At 40.2% G+C, this 27415-nt stretch overlaps 2 protein-coding genes and 1 pseudogene across 2 annotated transcripts; all 3 read right to left on the reverse strand.

Annotated features, from left to right (window-relative positions):
• Positions 1 to 1766: 1766 nt before the first annotated feature.
• On the reverse strand, positions 1767 to 18571 carry LOC143642127 (olfactory receptor 7A10-like; annotated as a pseudogene).
• Positions 18572 to 19210: 639 nt separating this feature from the next.
• On the reverse strand, positions 19211 to 20137 carry LOC143386811 (olfactory receptor 7A10-like). The gene has a single exon (XM_077110255.1). It carries the CDS (start codon positions 20135 to 20137, stop codon positions 19211 to 19213), a length of 927 nt encoding a protein of 308 aa, XP_076966370.1.
• A 4771-nt stretch (positions 20138 to 24908) lies between these two features.
• On the reverse strand, positions 24909 to 25664 carry LOC143642128 (olfactory receptor 7A10-like). The gene is made up of 2 exons (XM_077110256.1): positions 25221 to 25664; positions 24909 to 25109 (listed from the first exon to the last, which is right to left on the reverse strand). Exons 1-2 carry the CDS (start codon positions 25662 to 25664, stop codon positions 24909 to 24911), a joined length of 645 nt encoding a protein of 214 aa, XP_076966371.1.
• Positions 25665 to 27415: the final 1751 nt, after the last annotated feature.

A 27415-nucleotide genomic window follows, 5' to 3' on the forward strand; every position in this document is an offset into this window, starting at 1 on the left:
ACTGACAGCTTGCGATTCCATGGGAGAAAATGAACAGCAATCATGAGTTCAGGAGGAAAGGAGAACACATCAACATTTAAACTATGTACAAATGGCTTGCTCTGCTTTCCCTTTTGATTTATAATTCTTAATGGAACTTTTCATTTGGAGAAAGTTGTGGATTAACATGTGGTAGTAAAAAAAGAGAGAGAGAGAAATCCAAAGGCCCTTTAGTCAGGTTCCACCATGGTAACACTGAGCAAAATATCACAGGCAGCTCATCAGTGCTGATAACAAGGAAAGGAACACTCAGAGCCAGGAGAAGCTCCCTGCCCATGTCTTACCACATCATTCACACAGGCTCAGATAGGGAGTCAGTCTAAGTGCCCATCACCAGAGGAGTGAAGGGAAAAAACATGGCATATATACAACATGGAACACCATTTATCCTTATGTAGGATGAAATCCTGTCATTTAGGCCAATGAGGATGGAACCGGAACACATTGTGCTAAGTGAATCAGGCAGATACCAAAAGTACTTCATGGTCCCTCTCAAATGAAGAAGATAAAAATAAAATAAAATAAATGCTAACTTGAATATAGAATACAGATTTCTATACATCAGGTTGGAGAGGGTGAATAATGGATGTCTCTATTTGATGAGTGTTCACCGTGGGCATGTGTGGAAATATCACACTAAATCTCCTTAATAGTTACAATTATTTACGCTCATCAAAATAACAAACAGAACAGTTCCCAGGAGTCAAGGATTCCAAGTTTTGCCCTGTTACAGCCACATCTACCTTTCTCCCTGCCCAGTGCCTGGCCCCACAGAACCATCAATCTGCTCACCATTTATATATTGCTATAATTTCAAAAGTGTTGTCTAGCACATAAAAATATGCACCTGGGAAAAAAATGGTGGAGTAAATACCACTGGGGACATGACCTGTTTTGCCCATGACTATGTTAGGCACTGTGGACACCACACTGAAACAGAAACACAATCCAAAAGTGAGAATAAAACCTAATGACCAGCTAATACCTTGAGAAGTTAAAGGTTACCTAATCAGAAATGGAATTTTTGGAAATAATATAGGAAAAAAATCAAATTACAAAATTGAATATCTATTCTCATCCATGCATGGTGCGCACTTGCAATCCTAGTGACTCAGGAGTCTGAGGCAGGGGGTTCACATATCAAAGCCATCCTCAGCAATGTAGTAAGGACCTAAGCAACATAGCAAGACACGGTCTCAAACAAAAAACAGAAAGGGCTGTGCCTATTGCTCAGTGGTTAAACAGCCTTGGGTTCAATCCACAGTATTAAATTTTATTTTCTGAGATTTACTTCCACAATAAAATTGTTAAAATTAACAGTTGTTGTTATATTCAGTTTTACACATGTGAATGGTAATTATGCATATTTTAAGCAAAATGAACAATTACTTAGCATGATATATGTCATTTGAGATTATTTCTAAAAATGTATTTTTTGGGATAAATGAAAATTTTCAAGTATTTCTCATCCAAAGTTGGAATAATTTGGGAAAGTTGGAAATGACAGGGGAAAGGGTTGAATTTCATTGTGATCACAGTGTGCAATAAAATGAAATGTGTAGTGAGATTGTATGTCGAAGTTGAAATCAAAGAAATGGAAACTCTGTGTTAACATAGAAGGATCCAGTCCTGCTTCCACATTCCAGTGAAGAATTGCGGATTCTGCTACTGAGGCTCTGATCCCTGAAATCATGGGCACTTATTTAGTCTCAGCACAATTAACATTTTTATCTTCCTGTGTTACAAATTTTTCTCAGAGCACTCTTGATGTCCTTATTTCTCAGACTGTAGATGAAGGGGTTCAGCATGGGGGTGACCACAGTGTACATTACTGAGGCTGTTGCAGTAGAGTGTGAGTTTTGGGTCACAGCAGAACTGAGGTACACACCTAGGGTTGTGCCATAAAATAAGGAGACCACAGAGAGGTGAGATGCACAGGTGGAGAAGGCTTTGTACTTGCCCTGAGCTGATGAGATTGCACGGATGGAGGACACTATTTTGAAGTAAGAATAAAGGATGCCAATGAGGGGGCCAAGAGCCAGCAAGAAAGAAGCAATATATATCACCACCTCATTGAGAAAGGTGTCAAAGCAGGAACACTGAATCACCTGGTTAAGTTCACAGAAAAAGTGTGGGATTATTTCCAAGTCTGTGCAGAAGGACAGCCACAATATCATTAAGCTATGTAACAATCCATGTAGGACACTCACAACCCAGGACACCAGAACTAGCAATCCACAGAGCCTGCGGTTCATGATGACCATGTAGTGCAGGGGGTGACAGATGGCTACATACCGGTCGTAGGCCATCACAGTCAAAAGGAAGTCATCCAACCCAGCAAAGAGTACAAAAAAGTGAATCTGGGTGATGCAGCCTGCATAGGTAATGGCCTTGCTTGTGTCTGGATGTTCGCCAGCATCTTTGGGACAGTGTTGAAGGTGAAGCAGTTGTCTACAAAGGACAGGTTGGAGAGGAAGAAGTACATGGGTGTGTGTAGGTGGGAGTCTGAGATGGTGGCCAGGATGATGAGCAGGTTCCCCAGCAGAGTGACCAGATACATAAACAGGAAAAGGCCAAAGAGGCAGCAGTTCTGGATCCTCTGTAAGTCCCAAAAGAAGGAATTCTAAATGTTGAGTATCATTCCCTGGTTCCAAATGCATGTGACTACCAGAAATGAGAAAAAGAGCATAACTAATTTTTACAGACAGGTATTACTTACATCATTGAAATGAAACAATACATATTTTGCTATAAAAATAGTTTTAGTGATGTGTGTCGGTCATGTTGGAGTGGTTGCCTAACATGCAAGGCCCTGGTTACCATCCACACACCTCAAAACAATAGAGAAATGCCAAGAGAATGGGGAAAAATAACTTCTATTGAACATGTGTGGCTCTTGTCCTCTAAGGGATCTTGTGTCACCTCTGAAAAGGAATTCTTGTTTCATTCTGAAGGTTTGACTAGGAAGTCATGCATTTCAGAATTCTAATAAGAAAGTTATTCAGGCCTTTGGGAAGTGTAAATTGAGCACCCCTCCTGAGCACTTTGGTTGTTTCTGTGTTTTGGCTACAGTGGATTGTGCATCAGTCAATGTGGAAGGGCAGATCTCTTCAAAATACCCATTTCATTTTCTTTGGCCACATACCCAGTAACAGGATTGCTAATCAAGTGATAACAGTATTTTAATTTTGTGGATTCTCCATATTGTTCTCCATAATGGCTTCAATAACTTGCATTCCTACCAACTCCAGGTCAGGATTCCTTTTCTCCCCCCATACACATTGGCCCTTGATATCCATGTCTTTTGATAATAGCTCTTCCAACTGAAGTTAGTCCACAGTCTACCATAGTTTTGATTAGTATTTCCCAGATAATTAGCAATTTTGAGCATATTTCACATAGCTATTGGCCATTTGTAAGTAGTACAGATACACAGTGGAATAATAACAGCTATTAATGAAATTATGAGTCTTATCTTTGGAGACAACGTAGATGAACCTGGGGACATTTATGAAGTGAAATCAGCCAGGTACAGGAACACTATAGCTGCATGGTTACATTCCTGTGTGGATTCTGAGAAATTTGATCTCATAGAATGTCAGCATAGCATGATGGTCACCAGAAGCTGAGGTGCATTCTGTGCCCAAAGGGAGGAGGAGAAGATCCTCAAGGGGAAAAATAAAATTAGAGAAGAGGAATAGCTTCTGGTGATGTATTGCACAGTAGGGTAACTATAGTTAAAAATAACATGTTCCCTATTTTAAAATAGATAGAGGGGAGGATTTTAATGATTGTCAGAGAGAAATGATAAATGATTCAGAAAATTAAGCCAATCATACTTGTTCAATTATTATACAATTTATACATGTATGTAAATATTAAGTTATTTTGTGAACTTGTATAATTATATGTCAATTAAAAATAAAGCAATAACTAATTACTGAGTACCAAGTACGTTCCACACATTGGATCAGTAATCTGCATGAGTTAAAACACAGAAGTCCCCATTATTCAAAGAGAGGGAAAGAACATAAGCAAAAATGGTTAAAATCACTTAATATGTCTCATGGTGATGGGTACTAAGAGGAAAAAGAAAGAGCAGAGGTAGTTATAGTTTTACAGCAATGCAGGGAAAACCAGCAGAAAGAGGGGCATCCAAAGAGAGACCACAAGGAAGGCAGGGCAGGAGCCACAAGTCATCCTCAGTGGGGTGGTCTTCATTGGGGGACAGTCAGTGCACGGGTCCTAAGGAACATGCTTGTTTCAAAAAACTGAGGCATAAAAGAAAGCTGTGGGCAAGGAAGAGGAAAAAGGCCCAGAGTGATGAGAGATGGTGTCAGAGAATATTAAAGAGTGAGCTGGCCTCACTGCTCTCTGAGGCTACAAGGTAACCCTGAACCTCTTGCCCTTAGATTTGCTGCAAACACATTCTGTGGATTGCAAAAGGATTCCTTCCTTGCTACCACCTGAGGATAAGTTCTGGCCTCTAGCTGCTAAGAATCACCCTGGAATATATAACATCAGGTCGCCCTCCATGAGGCAAACACACACACTCACACACTCTCATAGCCTGATTTCTACCATGGCCTCTCTGCCCCAGTCACCCTGACAAGCTTGTGAGCTTCCACAAAATAAGCTGAGTTTGTCTTTTCTCTGAAGAATGTGGACAGGGTACCTGGAGAGTCCACTTGACACTCTTTCCATGAACAAATGAGTGAACTCACCTAATATGCAAACACAGATATGACAAATTGTGGTATAAAGATGTATTAAGAAGTGTAATGCAAAAATATCAATAAGAGAGCTCAGGTATAATGGCATAATTTGTTATAAACATACTTTATATACAGAGTTATGAAAAAATGTGCTGTGAATTGGTAATTATGAATGTAATGCATTCCACTATTGTCATGTATGAAAAAAATAAAAAAAGAATGCTTCTCTTCTTTTCTGTGTTTAAAAAGGAACATGAAAAGCTGTGCAGTTAACAGAGGGAGAAAGAAAAATAGAGAAGGATGGGGAGTGAGAGAAAAGGAAAGAGAAGGCAAAGGGCTGGACAGAACCTGAAGAGGTGAGGGCAGGTACAGAACGAGCTGATGTGGACCCAGGGGAACAGGACCTTGCAAGTCCAGGTATCTCTTCTCCAGGAGGAAAAGGCTGTCTTGGTCCTGGCAGTATTCCAATCCCAGTGACCTTCACTGGGTGCCCAGCAAAAACTTTAAGCAGCAAAATACATTTTCCCAAAACACCAAAGTAGTGACATCATTTTCTCAATATACATTTTAAATGTTTTCATTATTGCATTGCAGTGATACATAATGTTGGGGTCATTAAATATTTTTAGTTGTAGATGGTCACAGTACAGGTATTTTATTTACTTATTTTTTCTGAGAATTGAACCCAGTGCCCACACCTGCTAGGAAAGTGCTCTGTCCCTGAGCCCTAGCCCCAGCCCTGTCAGGGTCATCTTGACACAGACTCACATGCAGGGAATCTACTTTGCTCCACTTTAGTCCACAGTACCTCCGTTTTCCCTCCTTTCGTCCTTCCCACTATTCCTCTTCCTTGTGTCAAGGCACCTGACAGACCATACACTTCAAAAGAAAAAAAATGACCAATGTCAAAAATTAGCAATTCACAAAAGGAGATATCCAAGCTACCTACAGGAAAGTGGGGGACATTGAATATGAAATAGCAGATTTGCCTTCCCTAGTTCTGCCCCTTTCACCCGACCTATTGTCTTGTCCCTAGATTTGTTGCAGATAAGGCAGGCCTTTTCTCACTATTTTAAAATTATTGCAGAATCACTGTGCCTATTCACTGAGTATATATGTGATAATTTCATATATCTTTGTGCTGTGACAATCACATCAGGGTTATTAGCCTTTCAATCTCCTTAAGTCCTACCATTACTTTGCTTGTTTTGTGTATGGGGCATTATTTCATGATTGTTCTTGGGTTTGGGGCTTTTAAAAATTTTTTTACATGTTATTTTGTTAGACATAATAATTATATATGTTTATGGGGCATATTGTGTTGTTTTGATACATGAGAATATTGCATATTGATCAAAAAAGGGTACTAGCAAGAAAATGTAAAAACAAATTGTTTGTGCCTTGGAAATAAAATTTAAGGAAGTAGAGTAAAAACTTATGATTGAATCTTTCATATTTAAAGAGAAACAAACTCCAATATACTTGTTGATGGTGAATGTGATCTACAGTAAAATGATGAGGAGCAATCCCTGCATTGCATTGTGGAAAATCAAGAGGCACAGAGACCTAAGAGAGACATGAAAATAATTTGGAAATATGTTGAAAAGTTGACTTATTAGTGCAAGGAGTGCAGAAGAAATTACACCAGCATTTTCATTTAAAGCAAGGATTCACAAGCCAAGAAATATGTGTTGAGTCACATCTTTCAGAATGAAAAACCCTGCCAGGAGCCCAATAACAAACACTGGTCTATTGGAAAACATTAGAATCTGTAGACTTTCAGAGACTCCCCACAGATACATCTCCACTTATGTGCTGTGCTTATGTAAATGAAACTAGGGAAAACATGCAAAATTAGTGAAAAAAAATCTAAAGAATTAAAAAAAAATAGAATGAGAAGGAATACACTCCAACCCTAAGCAAAGGGTCTTAACAATTTGAAATAGAGCGGTCGACAGCCATCCCACTGACTTCATCTTGACAGGTTCTGAAATACTTGCAATGAAAAACTCTTTGGCATACACATCTTCACTTATTAAGTTAGTTCATTTTCCATGTGGATACCCAGAGAGAAAGAGGATTCAATGAAATATCTATATCATTATTTTCTCCTGCAGGAATTTATTTACAGAAATTCCTAAATGAGACCTTTATCACCAATATGAAAATGGGCTGAAATATGTTCCATTATAACTTTTTTTAAAAAAAATGAGCTCCCTCCAGTGCATATCTCTCCATACTTAATACTAGATTTACCCATTCCCCTTCATTGCAAAGGTAAGCAGACTTACATTTTACTTTATTTGAACCACTTGTGCCTCTCATCCCTCTTCTAATTGAGATTCCATTACCATAAGTTAATGGTCAACAGTGACCCCGTGTTCCTGATTTCTTGGTCACTTCTCATTTTCAGTACCTTATGAATCCATTAATAAATTCATTAAGCTAGCAAAGGACACCACCATCTCTGGGCTGCAGGCCAGGCTAGCTGGGCTCTCAGGGAACCTCAGGTGAAAGCTCTGCCTTCATTCTCTTCAGTCCTCTCCTGCAGTGTCTGCTGGGTCCTCAGGCTCACCTGGGTGGCATCTCTGATGGGAGGGTCTTCATGCACAGGCTTCAGTTCTTCCCTGGATGTTGAAGGGGCAGACTGAGGCTCTAACCCCAGACAAGAGAAGAGAAATGGGTCCAGCTTTGGTCCTCAAGTCAGATTTCAAGATCCTGAAGAATCTAGTGTGCCCCAGGGTGTGCACTCAGGGAGAGCAGGAGCAATCACAGCCCACAGCTTTCTCTATCTGCTCATTAGGCACATGTCCTTCTTTTTACTCCAACCTCTAAGCACCTGATTTCCCTGCAGGACTCTGGTCTGTAATCAGGAAAGGAAGAGTTTGCATACATCCCCTGAGATCAGAGTGGAGTGCTATTAATCTGCCCCTTTTTACCACCAATCCATGACCTCACCTTCCCAATATCCCACCACCCATCACCACATCCACCCTTTGTGTTCCACTTTTCTTCCTATATCTAAAACTAAGAAACCTTCCCTGGTTATTTATCTCTGTCCTCAAAACACTGACTCATATTGGGGACATAGACTCTGACATCTCCAGAAGTTTTCTCTGTCCCTCTTTAACAGAGGAGTGAGCTGTGTTTTTTTAAATGTGAAACTACAAGAAAGCACCTCCTGCATTCATCACACTTTGCTGACAATACCAGAAATTTCATGCTGGTAATGAACATGCATTTTAATAATGAGGGACCAAATGATGGTTCTTGGTTTCAGATGTGTGTATGAGTTTGAAGAGATAAAGACCTAGAATGATAGAAACTAAATACCCTGATATGTTATTAATGAGGTTGCCTGAACAGAGGAACTCAGGACTCTGGCAAGATCTCAGAACAGTGTGGGCTTCCCATGTGTGTGCAGAAGGGAGGCAGTAGGAGAGGTTCTTAAGTAGTAAAAGCCACAGTGTAAATCACACATCCATCTGTACTGTCTCCCCTAGTATCTACACAGCAGAGAGTGAGGGCAATGAAAATCAGAAGCCAACATTTCTTTATTATCTCAAATCTGTTTATTTTGATATCCAACATTTTTACCCCAATCAGAAAGCAAACTTCACCACAGTCTTCTGTACGTTTTATATCTGGATTGACAGAAAGCCACAGCACATTATCAACTAGTTGGTGTTCTCTTTCATTTTCCTGCTCTTGTTTGAAGAAAATACACAGGATAATTTTAAGCACAGGATGCACCATGACAGGAGTGACAGCTTACAGTTACATGGGTGAAAGTGAACAGAAATCACAGGTTCAAGAGAAAAGGGAAACACATCAAAATGTGAACAGTTTATAAACGGCTTCCTCAGGTGTCCATCACTTTTTATTTATAATTTTAATTGAAATTTTAATTGGAGAAGATTGTAGATTAATGGGCAGTAGTAAAAACTGACAGGGAGAAATCCAAAGCCCACTTCGTGAGCTTCCACCATGGTAACACTGAGCAAAATATCACAGCCAGGTGTTTACACTGATAACAAGGAAATGAAGTCACAGCAAAGAGAATTGTCCATGGCCATGTTTACTGTAGCATCATTCACAATAGCTACGCTGTGAAGTCACCTAAGTGCCCATCAATGATGAGAGGAGAAAAGAAATGTGGCATATATACAACTTGAACATACTAAGCCACATGTAAGGATGAAATCCTGTTATTTGGGGCAATGTGGATGGAACTGGAGGATATTGTGCTCAGTGAAGAAGACAGATACCGAAAGACAAGTACTTCATGGTGTCTCAAGAGGAGGTTTTAAAAAAAAGTAAACTGTCAGCCTGAACAAAGGATAGAAATTTCTAGATTTTGGGAAGTGTTTGGAGAGGGTGGATAAGGGAGGCTGGATTTGATCAGTGCACCCTGTGGGCAGGTGTGGAAATGTCATGCTGAACCTAACATTTACAATAATTTATGATGTTCAAAATAAAATACAGAATAGCTCCCATCAGTCATGTGTTCCAAGTTTTGCCCTGTTACAGCCCCATCTGCTCCCCTCTGTGCCCAGAGCCTGGATCTTTGAACCAGTAATCTAGAGCCTAGAACTTTGTATCATTATTCTATTAACATTAATATATTGCTATCATTTCCAAAATGTTGTCTAGCACATAGAAATATGTGCCTGGGAAAACAGCGATATACATACCTCTGGGAACTTGTTTTTCCCATGTCTATGTTAGGCATTGTGGATACCATGATAAAAAATAAACTGGATCCAAAAAGTTGAGAATAAGAACTAATGACCAGCTAACACCATGGTGTGTTAAAGGCTACCTTATGAAGATTGGAAATTCCGGAAGTCATATAGGAAAAAAAATCATGAATACACAATTGAAGATCTATTCACTGTCGGTCATGGTGGTGCATGCTTCTAATCCCAGTGACTCAGGAGGCTGAGTCAGGAGGATCAAAGTTTAATGTCATCCTCAAAAATTTAGTGAGTCCCTAAATAACTTAGCAAGTCAGTATCTCAAATAAAAGCCCAAAATGTCTATGGATATGGCTCAGTGGTTAAGCACCCTTGGGTTCAATCCATAGTACTAAAAATATTTTTTTCTCAGATTTGCCTCCACAATAAAATTATGAAAACGGCCTTATTTGATAAATATTTCCACATATGAATATAAATCATGACTATTTTTAGTAAAATAAGTAAATATCATGACATATGTCATGATATTTACTTATTTATTTATAAAATCATATCTCATGGAACACATGATATATACTTATTTATTTCTAAAATTATATATCATGGAACACATGAGAATTCTCAAGAATTTCTCATACAAATATGGGAATATTTTGAAAAGTTCAGAAAAGACAAATGAAAAGGAATGAATTTCATAGAGATCAGAATGTGCAAAAAAAATAATGATTCAGTGAAATTGTATGCAGAAGTCAAAATCAAAGAAATGGAAATGCAAAAATAAAGGACAAGGAGTAAGTTCTGCTTCCAGAATCTGATAAAGGATCTCAGAATCTGACTTGGAGGCTCTGAACCCTGCAATCAGGGGCACTTATTCAGTCTCAATACAATTGACACTTTTATCTTTCTCTCAGTTTCTTCTCAGAGCGCTCTTGATGTCCTTGTTCCTCAGACTGTAGATGAAGGGGTTCAGCATGGGGGTGACCACAGAGTACATCACAGAAGCTGTTGCAATGGAGTGTGAGTTTTGGGCCACAGCAGAACTGAGGTACACACCTATGCAAGTGCATTAAAATAAGGAGACCACAGAGAGGTGAGACGCACAGGTGGAGAAGGCTTTGTACTTACCCTGAGCTGATGAGATTGCACAGATGGAGGACACTATCTTGCAGTAAGAGTAAAGGATGCCAGTGAGGGGGCCACCTCCCAGGAAGACAGCCATAATATATATCACCAGGTCATTAAGAAAGATGTCAGAGCAGGCACGGTGAACCACTTGGTTAAGTTCACAGAAAAAGTGGGGGATGTCCAAGTCTGTGCAGAAGGACAGCCGCAATACCATTAAGCTTTGTAACAATGCATGCAGGAAACTCACAACCCAGGACATCAGAACCACCAATCCACAGAGCCTTTGGTTCAGGATGACCATGTAGTGCAGGGGGTTACAAATGGCCACAAACCGGTCATATGCCATGGTATTCAAAGGAAGCTATCCAACCCAGCAAAGAGTAAAAAAAAAAAGCACATCTGAATGATGCAACCTGCATAGGTAAAGGCCTTGCTCTGTGTTTGGGTGTTCACCAGCATCTTGGGGATGGTGGTGGAGGTGAAGCAGATGTCCACAAAGGACAGGTTGGAGAGGAAGAAGTACAGGGGCATGTGCAGGTGGGAGTCTGAGATTGTGGCCAGGATGATGAGCAGGTTCCCCAGCACAGTGACCAGGTAAATGGACATGGAACAGCCACAGATGAGGGGCTGCAGTTCTGGGTTCTCTGCAAGTCCTAGAAGAAGAAATTCTAAACATAGAGTATCATTCCCTGGTTCCATATGCATGTGTCTACCAGAAATGAGAAAAAGAGCATAACTAATTTTCCCTAGACAGGTATTACTTATATCATTGAAATGAAACAATACATATTTTGCTGTAAATAATAATTTCAGTAATGGGTGTGTAGCTCATGTTGGAGTGGTTTCCTAACATATGCAAGGCCCTGGTTACCATCCATATATCTCAAAAAATAAAGAAAAGCCAAGGAAAAGGAATAAAATTAACTTCTATAGAACATATGTGGCTCTGGTTCCCTAAGGGATCTGATCCACCTCTGATGGGAAATTCCTGTATCATACTCAAGGTTTCACTAGGAATTCATGTATTTCAGAATTCTAATGAGAAAGTTATTCAGGCCTCTGAGAATTATAAATTGAGCCCCCCTTATGAACACTTTGGTTGTTTCTGTGTCTTGGCTACAGTGAATTGTGCATCAGTCAACGTGGAAGGGCAGATCTCTTCAAAATACCCATTTTATTTTCTTTGGCTACACACCCAGTAGTAGGACTGCTGCATCAAGTGATATCTGTATTTTAAATTTTGTGAAATATCCATATTGTTTTCCATAATGGCTTCATTAACTTGCATTCCCAGCAACTCTAGGACAGGATTCTTTTTTTTTACACATACTCACTGGCCCTTGATATCCTTGGTCTTTTTGACAATAGCCCTTCCAACTGGAGTTAGGCAATATTCTATCATAGCTTTGATTAGCATTTCCCAGATGATTAGCAACTTTGTCACATTGCAGACGGCTGTTGGCTATACAGATACACAGTGGAATAATATTTGTCTATTAATAAAATGATGAATCTTATCATTAGAGAAACCACAAATGAACCTGGGAGACATTTATGAAGTGAAATCAGCCAGATACAGAAACACTAAAGCTATATGATATTATTCCTGTGTAGATTCTGAGATATTTGATCTCATAGAATGTCAGCATAGCATGATGGTCACAGAAGCTGAGGTGCATTTGGGGCCCAATGGAACAGGAGAAGCTCCTCAAGGGGAAAAATACAGTAAGAGAAGAGGAATAGCTTCTGGTGATGTACTGTACAGTAGGGTAATTATAGTTAGAAATAACATGTTCCCTATTTTAAAATAGATAGAGGGGAGGACTTTGAATGTTTGTCACAGAGAAATGATAAATGTTTCAGAAAATTAAGCCAATCATACTTGTTCAATTATTATACAATTTATAGTGTATGTAAATATAAAGTTATTTTTGTGGACTTGTATAATTATATTTTAATTAAAAATAAAGCAAAAACTAATTACAGAGTACCAAGTACATTTCATGCATTGGAAAAGTAATCTGCATGAGTTAAAACAAAGAAGTCCCCATTATCCAAAGAGAGGGAAAGAACATAAGCAAAAATGGTTAAAATCACCTAATATGTCCCATTGTGATGGGTACTAAGAGGAAAAAGAAAGAGTAGAGAGGTAGTTGTACTTTATAACAATGCAGGGAAAACCAGCATGAAGAGGGGAATCCAATCAGAGACCACAAGGAAGGCAGGGCAGGACCCACATGTCATCCTCAGTGGGGTGGCCTTCACTGTGGGGACAATCAGTGCACAGGTCCAAAGGAATATGCTTGTTTCAAAAAACTGAGGCATAAAAGAAATCTCTTGGCAAGGAGGAGGCAAAAGCCCAAGAGTGATGAGAGATGGTGTCAGAGAATATTAAAGAATGAGCTGGCCTCACTGCTCTCTGAGGCTACAAGGTACAGGGAGCTCTTCATCCACACCCTGAACCTCTTGCCCTTAGATTTTCTGCAAACACATTCTGTGGATTGCAAAATGATTCCCTCCTTGAAGGAGACTTTCATTGATATACCAAAATACATATAAGAGTATGTGAGGTGAAGGGGAGAAAAAAATAAATAAGAGAGAGTGAGAGAAATGAGTTATGGTAGATGGGGTAGAGGGAGGGGAGTGGAGGTTATGGGAGGGGAGGGGAGGGGTAATAGGAAGGGGATGGGAAGGGCAGATGAATACAAGAGACACTTGTTGGGCATTATGTATAAATGGGGATGTATAATCAATGAGATCCTGCAGTCTGTACACGGGGGGGATAATAAGAATTCATACCCCATTTGAAACAAATTATGATAATTGTTATGTCAAGATCAACATAATATTTTAAGCAATCAATAAATTTCTGATGTTTAAAATAAAAAAAAAAGATTCCCTCCTTGCTACCACCTGAGGATAAGTTCTGGCCTCTAGCTGCTAAGAATCACCTTGGAATATATAAGATCAGGTCACCTATTCTGAGCCCTCCATGAGGCAAACACACACACTCACACACTTTCATAGCTTCATTTCTGCCATGGCCTCTCTGCACCAGTCACCCTGACAAGGTTGTGAGCTTCAACAAAACAAGCTGAGTTTGTCTTTTCTCTGAAGAATGTGGACAGGGTACCTGGAGAGTCCACTTGACACTCTTTCCATGAACAAATGAGTGAATTCACCTCATATACAAACAGAGATATGATAAATTGTGGTATAAATGTGTATTAAGAATTTTAATGCAAAAAATCAATAAGAGAGCTCAGGTATAATGGCATAATTTGGTGTGAAGATACTTTTTATACAGAGTTATGAAAAATTGGGCTGTGAATGGATAATTATGAATGTAATGCATTCCACTATTGTCATGTATGAAAGAAATAAAACAAGAATGCTCCTCTTCTTCCCTGTTTTTGAAAAAGAGCATGAAAAGCTGTGCAGTCAACACAGGGAGAAAGAGAAATAGAGAAGGGTGGAGAGTGAGAGAAAAGGTGAGAGAAGGCAAAGGGGTGGACGGAACATGAAGAGGTCAGGGCAGAGAGAGAGCTGATGTGGACCCAGAGGAACAGACCTTGCAAGCCCAGGTGTCTCTTCTCCAGGAGGTCATGGCAGCACTCCAATCCCATCAAAAAAGTATAAGCATCAAAATAAATTCGCCAAAAAAACAAAGTAGTGACATCATTTTCTCAATCTAAATTTTAAATATTTTCATTATTGCATTGCAGTGATGCATAATGTGGGGGTCATTTTATATATTTTTAGTTGTAGATGGTCACAATACCTGTATTTTATTTATTTATTTTTATGTGGTGTGGGGATCGAACCCAATGCCCACACATGCTAGGCAAGCTCTCTGCAACTCGGCCATAGCCCCAGCCCTGTCAGGGTCACTTTGACACAATCTCACATGCAGGGAATCTATTTTGCTCCACTTTAGTCCCCGGTACCTTCCTTTTCCCTCCTCTCCTCCCTCCCATTGTTCCTCTTCCTTGATCAAGGCACCTGACAGACCATACACTTCAAAAGAAAAAAAAATATGACCAAAGGTCAAAAATCAGCAAATCACAATAGGAGATATCCAAGATACCTACAGCAAAGTGAACTTTGGATATGAAATACCAGATCTGTCTTCCCTAGTTCTCCCCCATTCACCTGACCTATTGGCTTGTCCCTAGTCACGTAGCAGATAAGACAGGCCTTTCTCACTATTTTAAAATTCATACAGAATCATTGTGCCTGTTCACTGAGTATATATGTGATCATTCCATACATGTATGTGCTGTGTGACGATCACATCAGGGTAATTAACCTTTCAATCTCTTTAACTCATTACCATTACTTTACTTTTTCTGTGTGTGTAGCATCATTTCATGATTGTTCTTGGGTTTGGGGCTTTTTAAAATATTTTTTACATGTTATTTTTTTGGACATAAAAATTACATATGTTTATGGGGAATATTGTGATGTTTTGAAACATGAAAATATTGCATAATGATCAAAAAAGTGTACCTTTAATAAAATGTACAAATAAATTGCTAGAGCCTTGGAAATAAAAGTAAGGAAGTGGAGTAAAAAGTTATGACTGAATCTTTCTTATCTAATGATAAACGAACTCCCATATACTTGTGGATGTTGCATATGATCTCTAGTAAAATGATGAAGAGCAATGCCCACATTGAACCATGGAAAATCAAGAGGCACAGAGACCTAAGAGAGACATGAAAATAAGTTGGAAATATGTTGAAAAGTTGACTTATTAGTGTAAGGAGGGCAGAAGAACTTTCACAGCATTTTCATTTTAAGCAAGGATTCACAAGTCATGAAATATCCGATTATTGAGTAACATCTTTCAGGATGAAAAACCCTGCCAGGAGCCCAATAACAACATTGGCCTATTGGAAAACATTAGGATCTCTAGACTTTCAGAGACTCCCCACAGATACATCTCCACTTATGTGCTGTGCATATGTAAATGAAACTAGGGATAACATGCAAAATCAGTGAAATAAAACTCTAAAGAATTAAAAAAAATAAAATGAGAGGGAATACACTCCAACCATAAGCATAGGGTCTTAACAATTTGAAATAGAGAAGTCGACAGCCATCCTGTTGACTTCATCTTGACAGGTTGTAAAATACTTGCAGCGTATAATTCTTTGGATAATTGTCTTCACTTATTAATTCATTTTTCCATGTGGATACCCAGAGAGGAAGAAGATTCCTGAAATATCTATATCATGATTTTCTCCTGCAGAAATTTATTTATAGAAATTACTAAATCTATCTTTCTCAGCAATATGAAAATGGGCTGAAATATGTTCCATTATAACTTTTTTTAAAAAAATGAGCTCCTTTCAGTGCATATCTCTCCATATTTAATGCTGGATTTATCCATTCCCCTTTATTGCAAAGGTAAGAGGACTTACATTTTACTATGTTTTAATCACTGCGTGCCTCCCATCCCTCTTCTAATTGAGATTCTGTTACCATAAGTTAATGGTCAACAGTGATACCATATTACTGATTTCTTGGTCACTTCTCCTTTTAGTACCTTATAAATCCATTAATAAATTCATTAAGCTAGCAAAGGACACCACCATCCCTGGGCTGCAGGCCAGGCTAGTTGGGCTCTCAGGGAACCTCAGGGGAAAGCTCCTGCAGTGTCACTGGGTCCTCAGGCTCACCTGGGTGGCATCTCTGATGGGAGGATCTTCATGCACAGGCTTCAGTTTTTCCCTGGATGTTGAAGGTGCAGAGTGAGACTGTGACCACAGACAAGAGAACAGAAATGGGTCCAGCTTTGGTCCTCAAGTCAGATTTGAAGATCCTGAAGAATCAAGTGTGCCACAGGGTGTGCACTCAGGGAGAGCAGGATCAATCACAGCCTACAGCTTTCTCTATCTGCTCATTAGGCACATGTCCTTCTTTTTACTCCAATCTCTAAGCACCTGATTTCCCTGCAGGAATCTGGTCTATAATCAGGAAAGATAGAGTTTGCATAGATTCCCCTGAGATCAGAGTGGAGTGCTAATAATCTGCCCCTTTTTACCACCAATCCATGAGCCTCACCTTCCTGATGTCCCACCACCCATCACCACATCCATCCTTTTTGTTCTACTTTTTCCCCATGTCTAAAAATAAGAAACCTGCCCTGGTTAGGTAGCTTGTGTCCTCAAGATAGTGACACACATTGGGGACACAGTCTCTGGCATGTCCAGAAGTTTTCTCTGTCCCTCTTTAAAAGAGGAGTGAGCTGTTTTTTGAAACGTGAAACCATAAGATGGCACCTCCTGCACTCATCACACTTTGCTGACAATACCAGAAATTTTATGCTGGTACTGAACATACATTTCTAAAATGAGGTACCAAAGGATGGTTCCTGATTTCGGATGTGTGTAGGAGTTTGAAGAGACAAAGACCTAGAATGATAGAAACTAAATACCCTGCAATGTTATTGATAAGTTTGCCTGAATGGAGGATCTCAGGACTCTGGCAAGCACAGAGGAGTGTGGGGTTCCCATGTGTGTGCAGAAGGGAGGCAGTAGGAGAGGTTCTTAAGTAGTAAAAGCCACAGTGTAAATCACATTTCCATCTGTACCATCTTCCCTAGTATCTACACAGCAGAGAGTGAGAACAATGAAACATCAGAAGCCAACATTTCTTATTGTCCCAAATGTGTTTAGTTCAATATTCAACACTTTTACCCTAATCAAAAAAGCAAACTTCACCACAGTCTTCTGTACATTTTATGTCTGGATTCACAGGAAGCCACAGCACATTATCAACTAGTTGGTGTTCTCTTTCATTTTCCTGCTCTTGCTTGAAGAAAATACACGGGATGATTTTAAGCACAGGATGCACCATGACAGGAGTGACAGCTTACAGTCACATGGGAGAAAGTGAACAGCAGTCACTGGTTCAAGAGGAAAGGGAAACACATCAAACTGTGAACAGTTTATAAACAGCGTCCTCAGATGTCCATCACTTTTTTAAATTTATAAGTTTAATTGAACTTTTCATTGGAGAAAATTGTAGATTAATGGGCAGTAGTAAAAACTGACAGGGAGAGATCCAAGGCCCCTTTAATGAGCTTCCACCATGGTAACATGAGCAAAATATCACAGCCAGGTGTTTACACTTATAACAAGGAAATGAAATTACAGCAAAGAGAATTGTCCATGGCCATGTTTACTGTAGCATCATTCACAATAGCTACGCTGTGAAGTCACCTAAGTGCCCATCACTTGATGAGAGGAGGAAAGAAACGTGTCACATGTACAATTTGAACATACTCAGCCACATGTAAGGATGAAATCCTGTTATTTGGGGCAATGTGGATGGACCTGGAGTATATTGTGCAAGTGAATAAGGCAGATACTGAAAGACAAGTACTTCATGGTGTCTCAAGAAGAGGTTTTAAAAATAAAGTAAAATGTCACCCTGAACAAAGGATATAGATTACTAGATGTTGGGAAGGGGTTGGAGACGGTGGATAAGGGAGGCTGGATTTGATCAGTGCACACTGTGGACAGGTGTGGAAATGTCATGCTGAACCTAAAATTTACAATAATTTATGATCATCAAAAAAATACAGAATAGATCCCATCAGCCAAGGGTCCCAAGATTTGCCCTGTTATAGCCCCATGTACTCCCCTCCTTTCTCAGAGCCTGTACCTTCAAACCATTAATCTATTGACCACTTATATATTGCTAGCATTTCATAAGTGTTGTCTAGCACATAGAAATTTGTGCCTGGGAAAATGGTGAAATAGTTACCTCTGGGGACCTGTTTGCCCATGACTATGTTAGGCACTGTGGACACCATGCTGAAAAAGAAACAGGATTCAAAAAGTTGAGAATAAGACCTAATGACCAGCTAACACCCTGGTATGTTAAAGGCTACCTTATAAAGATTGGAAATTCTGGAAGTCTTACAGGAAAATCATGAACTCACAATTGAAGATCTATTCTCTGTTGGGCATGGTGGTGCATGCTTGTAATCCCAGTCACTCAGGAAGCTGAGGCAGGAGGATTAAAGATGAAGGTTAGCCTCAGCAATTCAGTGAGGACCTAAGTACTTAGCAAGACACTATATCAAACAAAACCCAAAAATGTCTATGGATATGGTTCAGTAGTTAAGCAAACTTCGGTCCAATCCATAGTACTACAAATATTTTTTTCTCATACTTGCTTCCACACACAGTCATGAAAATAGTCTCAGTTGATGAATATTATTTTCATATGTGAATACAAATTAGTACTCTTTTAGCAAAATATACAATTAAGTAACATGGCATATGTCATTTGAGATAAAATTATTTCCAAAATTATATCCTATGGAACTAATGAGAATTTTCAAGTATTTCTCATCCAAAGATGGGAATGATTTTGGGAAAGTTCAGAAATGACAAATGAAAAGGACTGAATTTCATAGAGATCACAATGCGCAATATAAATAATGACTCAGTGGAATTGTATGAGGAACTCAAAATCAAAGAAATGGAAATGCAGGAATAAAGGAGAAGGAGCAAGTTCTGTTTCCAGGTTCTGATACAGAAAATCAGTTCTGAGCTCTGAGGCTCTGAGCCCTGTAATCACGGGCACTTATTCAGTTTCAGTAGAATTGACACTTTAATCTTTCTCACAGAATCTTCTCAGAGCACTCTTGATGTCCTTGTTCCTCAGACTGTAGATGAAGGGGTTCAGCATGGGGGTGACCACAGTGTACATCACTGAAGCAGTTGCAATGGAGCGTGAGTTTTGGGCCACAGCAGAACTGAGGTACACACCTAGGCTTGTGCCATAAAATAAGGAGACCACAGAGAGGTGAGATGCACAGGTGGAGAAGGCTTTGTACTTGCCCTGAGCTGAAGAGATTGCACGGATGGAGGACACTATCTTGCAGTAAGAGTAAAGGATGCCAGTGAGAGGGCCACCTCCCAGGAAGACAGCTGTAATATATATCACCAGGTCATTAAGAAAGATGTCAGAGCAGGCACGGTGAACCACCTGGTTAAGTTCACAGAAAAAATGTGGGATTTCCAAGTCTGTGCAGAAGGACAGCTGCAACACCATTAAACTTTGCAAAATTGCATGTAAAAAACTCCCAACCCAGGACACCAGAACTAGCATTACACAGAGCCTGTGGTTCATGATGACCATGTAGTGCAGGGGTTGGCAGATGGCCACATACCGGTCATAGGCCATCACGGTCAACAGAAAAATGTCTAACTCAGCAAAGATAACAAAAAAGTGAATCTGGGTGATGCAGCCTGTATAGGTAATGGCCTTGCTCTGTGTCTGGATGTTCACCAGCATCTTGGGGATGGTGGTGGAGGTGAAGCAGATGTCCACAAAGGACAGGTTGGAGAGGAAGAAGTACATGCGCGTGTGCAGGTGGGAGTCTGAGATGGTGGCCAGGATGATGAGCAGGTTCCCCAGCACAGTGACCAGGTACATGGAGAGGAAGAATCCGAAGATGAGGGGTTGCAGTTCTGGGTCCTCTGCAAGTCCCAGAAGAAGGAATTCTAAACGTAGAGTATCATTCCCTGGTTCCATATGCATGTGACTACCAGAAATGAGAGAAAGAGCATAACTGATTTTCCCATAGACAGGTATTACATCATTGAGGTGAAACAGTACATATTTTACTGAAAAGAAACTAAATTTTACGAATGGGTATGTAGCTCAGTGGAGGAGTGCTTACCTAACATGATCAAGGCCCAGGATTCCATCATTAGCCCCACAATAAACAAAAAGGAAAAAAAAAATGGAATGGAAAGTAATTAACTTCTATAGAACGTGCATGTGTCTGTCATGTCCCCCTAAAGGATGCTGTGCCATCTCTGTTGATGAATTCCTCTTTCACTCCCAGGGTTTCACTCGGAAGTCATGTATTTCAGAATTCTAAAGGGAAAATTAATAGTGCGTTTGAGAAGTATAAAAAGAGCACCCCTGATGTGCACTCTGGTGGTTCCTGTAACTTGTGTACAGTGAATAGTGCATCAGTAAACATGGAAGGACAGATGTCTCCTACTACACCCATTTCATTTCCTCTGACTGCATTCCCAATATTGTGATTGCTGCATCATGTGATAACTGCATTTTAATTTTTATAGAACCTACGTTCAGAATGGTTTCATTAATTTACATTCCAAACAGCACTGGATAAGGAGGTTTTTTTCCTCTACATACTCACTGGCCCTTATTATCTTTGAACATTTTATAATAGACCTTCTTACTGGAATAACTTGTCTTTTTTCTGCCATGGCTCTCAGCACTAATCACCCTGACAAGGCTCTGAGTGTGGACACCACAGCTGAGATGACCTTTTCCCTACACAATGTGGACAGGGCACCTGGAGAGTCCACTCATCACACTTTCCATGAACAAATGAGCAGACCCACTTAAGAATGCTGCTCCTCTTCCCTGTGCTTAAAAAGGAGCATGAAAATCTGTGAAATCAACAGAGGGAGGAAGAGAATTAGAGAAGGATGGGGAGTGATAGAGAAGGAGAGAGAAGGCAAAGGGGTGGATGGAACATGAAGAGGTGAGGGCAGGGAGAGAGCGGCCGGATGTGGACCCAGGGAAACAGGACCGTGCAAGCCCAGGTGTCTCTTCTCCAGGAGGGAAAGGCTGCCTTGGTCCTGGCAGCATTCCAAACCCAGTGACCCTTTCTGAGTACCCAGCACAAACAATAAGCAGCAAAATAAATTTGCCCAAAACACCAAAGTAGTGACATCATTTTCTCAATCTACATTTTAAATGTTTTCATTATTGCATTGCAGTGATGCATACTGTTGGGGTCATTAAATATTTTTAGTTGTAGATTGTCACAATACCTGTATTTTATTTACTTATTTTTTTCTGAGAATTGAAACCAGTGCCCACAGCTGCTAGGCAAGCGCTCTGTCCCTCAGGACCAGCCCCAGTCCTGTTAGGATCATTTTGACACAATCTCACATACAGGGAATCTATTTTGCTCCACTTTAGTCCCCAGTACCTTCTTTTTCCCTCCTCTCCTCCCTCCCACTGTTCCTGTTCCTTATGTCAAGGCACCTGACAGACCATACACTTCAAAAGAAAAAAAAATGACCAAAGGTCAAAAGTCAGCAAGTCACAAGAGGAGATATCCAAGATACCTACAGCAAAGTGGAGAATTTTTAATATGAAATAGCAAATCTGTCTTCCCTTGTTCTGCCCCTTTCACCTGACCTATTGGCTTGTCCCTATTTATGTCACAGATAAGGCAGGTCTTTTCTCACTATTTTAAAATTCGTACAGTGAACAGTGCCTGTTCACTGAGTATATATATATGATCATTCCATATATGTATGTGCTGTGTGACGATCACATCAGGGTTATTAGTGTTTCAATCTCCTTAAGTTCTTACCATTACTTTGCTTGTTTTGTGTGTGTGGCATCATTCCATAATTGTTCTTGGGTTGGGGCTTTTAAATATTTTTTTTATAAATGTTATTTTGATAGACATAATAATTATATATATTTAAGGGGCATATTGTGATGTTTTGATACATGAGAATATTGCATAATGATCAAAAAAGGGTACCAGCAAGAAAATGTAAAAATAAATTGCTAGAGCCTTGGAAATAAAAGATAAGGAAGTAGAGTAAAAATTTATGATTGAATCTTTCTTATCTAAAGATAAACAAACTCCAATATACTTGTGCATGGTGGATGTGATCTCCAATAAAATGATGAGGAGCAATCCCTGCATTGTATTGTGGAAAATCAAGAGGCACAGAGACCTAAGAGAGACATGAAAATAAGTTGGAAATATGTTGAAAAGTTGACTTATTAGTGCAAGGAGTGCAGAAGAACTTTCACCAGCATTTTCGTTTAAAGCAAGGACTCACAAGTCAAGAAACGTCCGATTGTTGAGTCACATATTTCAGAATGAAAAACCCTGCCAGGAGACCAATAACAAATACTGGTCTATTGGAAATTATTAGAATCTGTAGACTTTCAGAGACTCCCCTCAGATACATCTCCACTTATGTGCTGTGGATATGTAAATGAAACTAGGGACAACATGCAAAATCAGTGTAAAAAACCTCTAAAGAATTTTTAAAAAATAGAATGAGAGGGAATAAACTCCAACCTTAAGCAAAGGGTCTTAACAATTTGAAATATAGAGGTCGACGGCCATCCCGCTGACTTCATCTTGACAGGTTGTGAAATACTTGCAACGAAAAACTCTTTGGCATATGCATCTTCACTTATTAAGTTAGTTCATTTTCCTTGTCGATACCCAGAGAGGAAGAGGATTCAATGAAATCTCTATATCATGATTTTCTCCTGCAGGAATTTATTTATAGAAATTCCTAACTCTGGATCTTTCTCATCAATATGAAAATGGACTTAAATATATACCATTATACATTTTTTTAAAAAAAAATGAGCTCTCTCCAGTGCATATCTCTCCATACATCCTTCTGAATTTACCCATTCCCATTTATTGCAAAGGTAAGCAGACTTACATTTTACTTTATTTGAACCACTTCGTGCCTCCCATCCCTTTTCTAATTTAGATTCTGTTACCATAAGTTAATGGTCAACAGTGACTCCATGTTGCTGATTTCTTGGTCATTTCTCCTTTTTAGTATCTTATAAATCCATTAATAAATAAATTAAGCTAGCAAAGGACATGACCAATTCTGGGCTGCAGGCCAGGCTAGTTGGGCTCTCAGGGAATTTCAGGTGAAAGCTCCTGCCTTCATTCTCTTCATTCCTCTCCTGCAGTGTCTGCTGGGTCCTCAGGCTCACCTGGGTGGCATCTCTGATGGGAGGGTCTTCATGCACAGGCTTCAGTTCTTCCCTGGATGTTGAAGGTGCAGAATAAGGTTCTGATCCCAGACAAGAGAATAGAAATGGGTCCAGCTTTGATCCTCAAGTCAGATTTCAAGATCCTGAAGAATCAACTGTGCCCCAGGGTGTGCACTCGGGGAGAGCAGGAGCAATCACAGCCCACAGCTTTCTCTATCTGCTCATTAGGCACATGACCTTCTTTTTACTCCAACCTCTAAGCACCTGATTTCCCTGCAGGAATCTGGTCTATAATCAGGAAAGGAAGAGTTTGAATAGATTCCCCTGAGATCAGGGTGGAGAGCTATTAATCTGCCTCTTGTTTCCACCAATCCATGAGCCTCACCTTCCTGATGTCCCGCCACCCATCATCACATCCACACTTTGTGTTCCACTTTTCTTCCCATGCCTAAAACTAAGAATCTTGCCCTGGTTAGGTATGGTGTGTACTCAAAACACTGACTCACATTGGGGACACAGTCTCTGGCATCTCCAAAAGTTTTCTCTGTCCCTCATTAACAGAGGAGTGAGCTGTGTTTTTTTGAAATGTGAAACCACAAGACAGCACCTCCTGCACTTATGCTAAAGGCTACCTTATCAAGATTGGAAGTTCTGAAGTCATACAGGAAATAAATCATGATCACACAATTGAAGATCTATTATCTGTCATACATGGTGGTGCATGGTTCTAATCCCAGTGACTAAGTAGGCTGAGGCAGGAGGATCAAAGATGAAGGTCAGCCTCAGCAATTTAGTGAGACCCTAAGTACTTAGCAAGACACAATATCAAACAAAAACCAGAAATATCCATGGATATGGCTCAGTGGTTAAGCACCTGTGCGTCCAATCCCTAGTACTAAAAATGTTTTTTTTTTCTCATAGTTGCTTCCACACAAAATCATGAAAATAGCCTCAGTTGATAAATATTATTTTCACATGTGAATACAAATTTGGACTCTTTTTAGCAAAATATACAATTAAGTAGCATGACATATGTCATTTGACATAAAATTATTTCTAAAATTACATCTTATGTGACAAATGAGAATTTTCAAGTATTTCTCATCCAAAGATGAAAATGATTTTGGTAAAGTTCAGAAATGACAAATGAAAATGATTTAATTTCATAGAGATCACAATGCACAATAAAAATAATGACTCAGTGGAATTGAATGAGAAACTTGAAATCAAAGAAATGGAAATGAAGGAATAATATAGAAGGAGGAAGTTCTATTCCCAGGTTCTGATACAGAAAATCAGTTTTTAGCTCTGAGGTTCTGAGCCCTTCAATCATGGGCACTTATTCAGTCTCAAAACAATTGAGACTTTTATCTTTCTCTCTCAGTCTTCTCAGAGCATTCTTGATGTCCTTGTTCCTCAGACTGTAGATGAAGGGGTCCAGCATGGGTGTGACCGCACTGTTCATCACTGAGGCTGTTGCAGTAGAGTGTGACTTTTGGGTCACAGTGGAACTAAGGTACGCACCTAGGCCTGTGCCATAAAATTAGGAGACCACAGAGAGGTGAGATGCACAGATGGAGAAGGCTTTGTACTTGCCCTGAGCTGATGAGATTGCATGGATGGAGGACACTATCTTGCAGTAATTGTAGAGGATACCAATGAGGGGGGCACCAGCCAACATGAGAGCAGCAAAATATATCACCACCTCATTGAGAATGGTGTCAGAGCAGGCATGGTGAACCACCTGCTTAAGATCACAGAAAAAAGGTGGGATTTCCAAGTTTGTGCAGAAAGACAGGCACAACAACATTAAGCTTTGCAAAATTGCGTGTAAAAAACTCACAAGCCAGGATACCAGTACTAGCAATCCACAGAGCCTGCGGTTCATGGTGACCATGTAGTGCAGGGGAAGACAGATGACCATATACCGGTCATAGGCCATCACAGTCAGAAGAAAGTCATCCAACACAACAAAGAGTACAAAATAGTGAATCTGGGTGATGCAGCCTGCGTAGGTAATTGCCTTGCTCTGTGTCTGGATGTTCACCAGTATCTCCGGGATGGTGCTATAGGTGAAACAGATGTCCACAAAGGACTGGTTGGAGAGGAAGAAGTACATGGGTGTGTGCAGATGGGAGTCTGAAATGACAGCCAGCATGATGAGCAGTTTCCCCAGCACAGTGACCATGTACATAGACAGGAAAAGCCCAAAGATGAGAGGCTGCAGTTCAGGGTCCTCTGCAAGTCCAAGAAGAAGGAATTCTAAATGTTGAGTATCATTTCCGGGTTTCACATGCATGTGAGTACCAGAAATAAGAAAAAAGAGCATAGCTAATTTTCCCATAGTCAGGTGTTTCTCATATCATTGAAAGGAAACAATACATATTTTTCTATATGTATTATAGGAATGGGTGTGTAGCTCAGTGGAGGAGTGCTTGTGGAACATGTGCAAGGCCCAGGATTCCATCCTTAGCCCCACAATAAACAAAAAGAGAAAAAAAAACGTAGAATGGAAAGTAATTAACTTCTATAGAATGTGTATGTACTGTGTTCCCCTAAGGGTATTTGCCCACGATGCCGTAGAGGGAGACATTGGGCTAATGAATGCCTTTCTCAAACCACCATAGAGGGTACTCCATTATCAAAAAACGAACAAGGACCAAGTGTTTATCCACGATATAGTGGAGAAAGGCATCGGGCTCCATTGCCAAAAAATAGACAGGGGGGCCCAATGCTCCGGGGCCCCAAACCACAAATATACGGAGCACAGGAGGAACCCAGCAACCCCATCAGGGTAGTGCCCAGGACACATTGTCCATCAGATCCCTCATCAGACAAACCAGAGGGAGCACAGGGTTGGACATCTGCGCCTCCGCCAGATCAGTACTAACTCCAGAGATGGGAGTTCAAATCATTCCCACAGGGGTGAAAGAACCTCTTCCCGAAGGAATAGTAGGCTTATTATTGGGACGCAGCTCTTCTACTCTAAAAGGACTTATGATAAGTCCTGGGGTAATTGATCCCGATTATGAAGGTGAAATAAAAATTATAGCCAGTTCTCCAAAGGGTATATCAGTAATTTCACCAGGAGATAGAATAGCACAGTTACTGATAATACCAAGCCTACATGATAAATTTTCCAGTTGTGCTGTAGAAAGAGGTTCCAAGGGATTAGGCTCCACAGGTGTAGATTGGGCTATGCTGTCTTTAAATTTAGATTCTCGCCCCATGCTAAAACTAAATATTCAAGGACATGAATTTAATGGGCTACTGGATACAGGTGCAGACTTTAGCATCATCTCTCGTCAAGAATGGCCAAAACATTGGCCAGTACAACAAGCCACTCAAACGCTTCGAGGCCTAGGAGTGGCGACTAATCCCCATATAAGTGCAATGGTATTAGATTGGAAGGATCCTGAAGGATGTGAAGGAACTATACAGCCATATGTATTCGATCATCTTCCTATAAATTTATGGGGACAAGATGTCCTAGATCAATTAGGTTTGACATTAACAAATAACATCAACCATAATGCACCCACTATTATGACTAGACAAGGTTTTAGGAAAGGAAAAAGATTAGAAAAACAAGAACAAGGTATAGCAGCACCAATACAAATAGATCAAGGAACAGACAGATATGGGTTGGATTTTCAGAAAGGGCCACTGAGACAATAAAAATTACTTGGAAATCAGAAAGACCAGTGTGGGTTCCTCAGTGGCCCCTGACTAAAGAAAAGATACAATTCAGGAGCCATTTGTCAAAAGAAACTAACTTTATTTTTAGAACCACACACGCCAAACAAATCAGCTCCTCAGGAAAAACCCTCAGAGCCCAACTGCCACCACCGGCTTCCCACAAGCCACTGCCCCCACCACCAGCCTCTCTACCTCCCACAATCCTCTTGCTCTTGAGACCGATTGGCTAGGTCAAGTGGGCAGAGCCAAAAAGTCCCCCAATGAGCAGCTCCGTGGCCTGAAAGGGCAGGGAAACAGCCCAATGAGCATCACCGCAGAGGAGCCAATCAGCTAGGTGTTGCTGGGGCCTCT

This window comes from Callospermophilus lateralis, chromosome 1, assembly GCF_048772815.1.
Source record: "Callospermophilus lateralis isolate mCalLat2 chromosome 1, mCalLat2.hap1, whole genome shotgun sequence".
Classification (NCBI taxonomy): domain Eukaryota; kingdom Metazoa; phylum Chordata; class Mammalia; order Rodentia; family Sciuridae; genus Callospermophilus; species Callospermophilus lateralis.